Source organism: Nuphar pumila, chromosome 15 (assembly GCF_984573655.1).
Source record: "Nuphar pumila chromosome 15, dmNupPumi1.hap1.1, whole genome shotgun sequence".
NCBI classification, from domain to species: domain Eukaryota; kingdom Viridiplantae; phylum Streptophyta; class Magnoliopsida; order Nymphaeales; family Nymphaeaceae; genus Nuphar; species Nuphar pumila.
In genome coordinates, this window is record NC_143263.1 from 88,893,553 (window position 1) to 88,899,215 (window position 5,663).

Genomic DNA, 5,663 nt, shown 5'->3' on the forward strand with positions numbered 1-5,663 from the left:
AACAGTAGTAGCAGAAACCATACTTAAATTAAAATTTTGTTTCCTCATTTATGCATTTTCAGGCTAAACTTCAAGTCATTTGATAACGTTTCTTCATTTTCCCATATCGCCACGCCCATTAGTTCGTACAACTGACTGCAATAAATACAAGAATGCTTGTTTACAGATAATGATGAGGATGACAACGATTGTTATTTGGGTGTGGAGAGAGAGAGAGAGAGAGAGAGAGATTAACACTGTAACATGGTCAATCTTTACCAACTCCCCGACCTTTTGTGGACGTTGTACAAATGTACATTCATGATAAACCACCAAAATTGCCATTAACATCCGAATCTACCTTCTGACAGTAGTAATAAGAAACCAACGGCGGTGGCTTCTTTTCCTTGCGATTCATGTTTGAATTGGACATCTAACCAACTCCTAATCTTGTTTCGGAGAGTCTGATTAGATCGATTGAATGCATGATTTAGACCAAATAAGGGCATAGAACCAGCTAGATTCAGATATCTTTAAGTTTTTCACAACCTTATCCCAAATTCGTCATCAAATCCCAGTTGTATTCATGATTATATTGCATGCGGTTTTTGCTAGTTGTTCTTTGAACCTAAACAATTTAGGTTCTTACTTTTCTACCACCCACCAAAACATGTTGGGGACATAGAGATAGAGAGAGTAGTGTGTGTTGTGGTGGGGAGGGGGGCGAAGGTGTGTAGCTCTTTCCTCTTGTTGTCCCACTTGACAGAGAACCGCAGAGTCATGGACAGTGGATACCAGCTCAACAAATTGTCTCCTCCACTTTTCTACCTGGCATTCCCGAAAATCAAACCTCAACTTAAATAAACCACCACCCACGTCACAACATCACATGCTCTCTCTCTCACACACACAGGATCCAAAGCTCCCTATCATGCCATATCCTCTCTTAAATAAACAGATACCCAAAACCCAGCACCCCAAAACAACAGCACACCACCCTTCTCCCACTCCCCCATTCACCCTCGTTCCTTTCTTTCCCTCTCCCTCTCTCTAACTCTTTAGACGACACCCTCTGAACCAAGGAAGAGATGATCCAATCCTTCTCTCCATCGTGTTTTACCCCGCAACCAGCAGACTCTGCTCAGCCCATATCTAGCAAGGGGAGCAGCAGCAACATGTCCCAGAACCTCATCACCTGCATCTACCACCTGGAGGAGGTGGGCGGCCACCCTGCCCTCCTCACCCTCACCTGGTCCAGGACCCTCCTTGGGCACTCCCTCACCGTCCACCTCGACGGCTCCGCCTGCACCATCGACATCTCCCCGCCTTCCCCTCTCTACCTCTTCCGCCCCAAGCGCGGCTTCAGATCCCTGGGCCACACCAAGCTCTTCTGGAGCTTCGCCCGAGCCCACTTCGACCACGGCTCCGAGCCCACCAAGAACTTCTACCTCTGCGTGGTCGCCGCCGGCAGGGTGGCACTCCTCCTCGGCGACCTCCCCGACGAGGCGCTCCGCCACGCCGAGGGGGCCGAGCTCCCCAGAGGAGACGCCTCCCTGGCCGCAATCGTCTCACGGCGGGAGCACGTCTTCGGCCGCCGCAATTACGCCACCACCGCCCGCTTCGGCCGCACCGGCCGCGAGCACGAGATCGGGATCGAGTGCAGCGGCGGGGAAGGGAAGGACGCCAAACTGGTAGTGAGGGTGGACGGCAAGTCGATGCTGGTGGTGAAGAGGCTGGCGTGGAAGTTCCGGGGGAATCAGAGGGTGGTCGTCGATGGGTCGACGGTGGAGATCTTCTGGGACGTCTACAACTGGCTGTTCAATGGTGGTGGCCACGCCGTCTTCATATTTCAGGCCGGCGGCGGTGGTGGTGGTGGTGGTTTGGCGTTGGGGGGCGCATGGCCGGAATTGGTAGTGAAGGGGCCGGAGAAGAAGCTCCTGAGGAAGAGCGTGTCGTCGTCTACTTCTGAATCAGCGAGCTCGGTGCTGCAGTGGGCAGAGAGCGTCAGCGAGTCGAGCAATCAGAGCGGGGGCAGCCCCAATTCGGGGTTCTCTCTCTTGTTGTATGCGTGGAGGAGCGACAGGTGATGGGGTGGCTCCGTCTGAGAGAGGTTCTTGGAGTCAGTCTTACGATCTCTCTCGATCGATTGGTTCGGTGGTTATCAATTTTAGGCCTCCAATTGTGGGGCGATTGAATCGGTTTCTTTTTGTTTTTTTGAATTCTGGATTTTGAATGATGATGTAAATACAAACACGCCGGGTTCTACAATCTCTTGATTTTTATATCGTTAAAATACTTTTTTAGGGTACCAAGATTTGCTTGCAGCATCTCTTGATTTTGGAGGGGTAAATCATAAATGGTGGTGCATCCTCTCTCTCTCTCTCTCTCTCTCATAATGCATACTTCCTCAGGTTTGCATAATTTGTGCAAGCAAAATTTTCTGTTTCAGCTTTCTGATAGTCTTTAATTACCCTGTTGCAGTACCAAAACTCAAAATCCCAAAATCTTTTATTGTATCATCTCTCTCTCTCTCTCCACCATTTACGCGAAAATGCATTGCTGTCAGAAAATACAAAGGCAGTGCAAAAGGTAATGACAGCAAATACAAAATACTGTGCGTGAAAACTTTCCGTTTTCAACTCTCCCTAATCCGCAATTCAATCATTTAAAATCCCACAACTTTGATTTGGTCTCTCTCTCTCTCTGGGCATTCAACGATTGGAGTTCTAGAAGAAAGAAATGGGCATGTGATGTGAAGTACGTTGCTTGGAGAGTGTAGTAGTGAAGACCCAACCCTGTACGAATCATGGTATTGTGGCAGCTGCACCTCCATTGGCTTTATGACTCGGATCCACAGAGTACCTCCAACACCAAGTGGTCCATTTTGGTGTGGATCCACCTGCCATTATGCTTCAGCCAACACCTATGATCATGTGATAACTGGATGTGGAGCCAGTTAAAGGTGGCCTCTCTCAGAAGCCCATGTGCACTCAACTGTCAAGTTTATGCCGTGTAAGTTAAGGTCTATAGAGCCATAAACCCAAAGTTTAGTGTAACGTGACGAGTACTGATCTTATGGCCGTTAATACAAAATCTAAAGTTCAATGTGCATAGAAAGGAAAAGAAAAGGCATCCTAACAAAGGTAAAAAGATAAAGATTTTTTTTTTTTTGGGAAAAAGCTGTGGTTACCTTTGGCAAGAGAGTTGTCAGGAACTTTGTTTTTCAAACTCAACAGCTAGATCACCAAATTCTTCCCAAACTACTGATGCAATGGTAAACCTGGTTAATGGCCAGGTGGATTAGTTTAACGTGTTCAAGTTGGAAAAAACGTATGAATTCAGATCAGGTACGATGTGATTGCGACGTTCAGTTGGATCATTCAGAAGAATGGCTTTCTCAGGGGAACATGAGAAAGGATTCTAATTAATAGCCCGAAATCTCATGTTGAACCGAGCATGAGATTTCAGGCAACCCATAATTTTGAATCATTCTGATTCTTAAATCATGGCAACCCAGTGAGATTAATGATTTGAAATCATTCTGATTCTTAAATCATGGCAACCCAGTGAGATTAATGATTTGAAATCATTCTGATTCTATATCCCTGTCGAGTTGAGGCACCCGAATGTACCATAAGTGTGCTACTGTTGCACTTGATCACTCACCATCTGTTGTGCTCCACAGGGAATGGTGGCTGATCAGTTGCAGCAGCACACTAAAAGTGTACAATCACATTGCTCCTGTTCCTCCCTCTTGCAGTACTGAGGCCAGCAAGAAACTATCCTCCAGGGTCAGGAGAGAGGTATTCGTGGTTAATTTGTCACCTCTTGAACCGCGACACGAGGCCCAAACCAAGTAATGAAAAGAAAAAGGAAAAAGTTCAAAAATGTACCAATGGTTAGCATGGTTATCCTAAAGGGAAGGGTGGGCAACCAATATAATTTCAGTTCAAACCAAGTTTTCAAATGTTGGTTTGTGAAATTATTGCATTGACTGGCTTAGCAATAATCACAGCTGGTCATTGCCTTGATTCATGCAATCATGGTGCAAGTATGAAACTGTATGTTGAAATATAAAACTAGGGAGATATTAGAATAAAAATGCTTCTTTTAAGTACTTTTGCCTTTAAGGCTTTAAGCATTTAACAGCAAGATCAACACCACTTTGATTGAACAAGTTATAAAGCAAAACATATCAAGTTCATTTAATTAAAGAGATGCTGCTGTACAGCCGGGTAGCATTAAGAATGAAGTCATCTTATATTCCTACAAAGCAACCCCATGTTTTGATTTTTGTACCACAAAGGATTTCAATCAACTTCTTAAAGGGGTTACCCAAGTTTGGCTGGCATACCACCAGTCGGGGTTCAATTCTCACGGGTGCTACCCCTTGCATAAGCCGAAGTCCAGCATAGGCCCTCGGGGGGCTGCGAGGGTCCTAGCCACGGCATTTTATGCCCCCGAGGGCGGGGACTAAGTCTCGGTACCTCGGGCTGCTGTTTCTCCATATAAACTATGAAACACACAATCTATGCTTGTTTTCACTTTTGTTTTTCCATTCCTTTTAACAGGTACTCAAACCAGATCAGTCCAACAAATGGTTTGTCCAGTTTCACGCACCTAACAGCTCTAGCAAAACCGTCCATGTTCAGGATGAGACACCTACTTTCTTCTACGTGAAGCAAGCACACGATTCGTGCCAAGATTGCTTGATTAGGAAGCCCCAAATCCAGCAACCGAGCCGTCCCATTCAACCCCACACTGAACATAAATGTTTTTGTACCCATAGAAGCAAATCTAGTCTAGTCTAGAATTAACTTGGCATGTGAGAACATGTGCAATGTTTTTTAGTGTAATCACGATGAGCTGTAGCAAGGACCACATGCAACTGTCCTACCAAAATATCGTCTCAATTTGGTCTCCAGTCTCTACTGAAACTGGTCTGATGAGTGCAAAACCGCGTTTCTCGTTTCCCCTTTGTTTCTTTCTTTCCAATCCAAACAATTCAGCAGATGTTTGATTTGTCAATGTGAAGGATAGAAAAAAAAAAAGGATCATTTCAAATTAGAGTTCCAACCACTTATTACATAAATTAGTCACAGAGTCGCATCTATTCCTTCAAAATGGGAATCATGTTGTTTCCTACCATAAAGTAACCCCCAAGTTATATATATATATATAGTGTATAATTCACCAAACGTGATAGACGGTTTGTCTCTTTTTGACATGACCTACGAGGGAGTTTGGAAGTGGTGAAGTTGTCATTCTTGGCTCTCGCTTGGCTGCTATTAGAAACACTCAAGTTCACGTTGAAGCAGTTGGCATGATACAGTAATTCTTGAACCAGGTGACGCAATTGTAGCAGAAACATAAAGAGTTCAAGAGCTTATTAGCAGAAACACTCAAGTTTATTATTTTCTTTTTTATATCTTTCAAACTTATGGCTAAGTTATCAAAAGAGAATCCCAAATTAAATCAACGTTGATCCTTCTTTTTCTGCAGTAACATTTCGAGGGTAAAAGAAGGGTGGTCAGACCTGCATATCATATCATTTTTTCTAATTACTCAAGGGAAGGGTAAAAGAAGGTTTTCGAGGGTAACTACTCAAGGGAACTCTGCACTACTCAAACGCACCCTTATGAACATATCATTTTTTTCTGGATAGTTCAAAGGAAAAACCTTCT

At 44.6% G+C, this 5,663-nt stretch overlaps 1 protein-coding gene across 1 annotated transcript; it reads left to right on the plus strand.

Moving 5' to 3' along the window:
• Positions 1–872: 872 nt before the first annotated feature.
• On the plus strand, positions 873–2,415 carry LOC149815934 (uncharacterized). The gene has a single exon (XM_089990010.1). It carries the CDS (start codon positions 1,068–1,070, stop codon positions 2,064–2,066), a length of 999 nt encoding a protein of 332 aa, XP_089846136.1. The 5' UTR covers positions 873–1,067; the 3' UTR covers positions 2,067–2,415.
• Positions 2,416–5,663: the final 3,248 nt, after the last annotated feature.

Excerpts from the sequence above, each read along its gene's own strand:
- LOC149815934 (XM_089990010.1), top strand. The coding sequence starts at position 1,068 with ATGATCCAATCCTTCTCTCCATCGTGTTTTACCCCGCAACCAGCAGAC.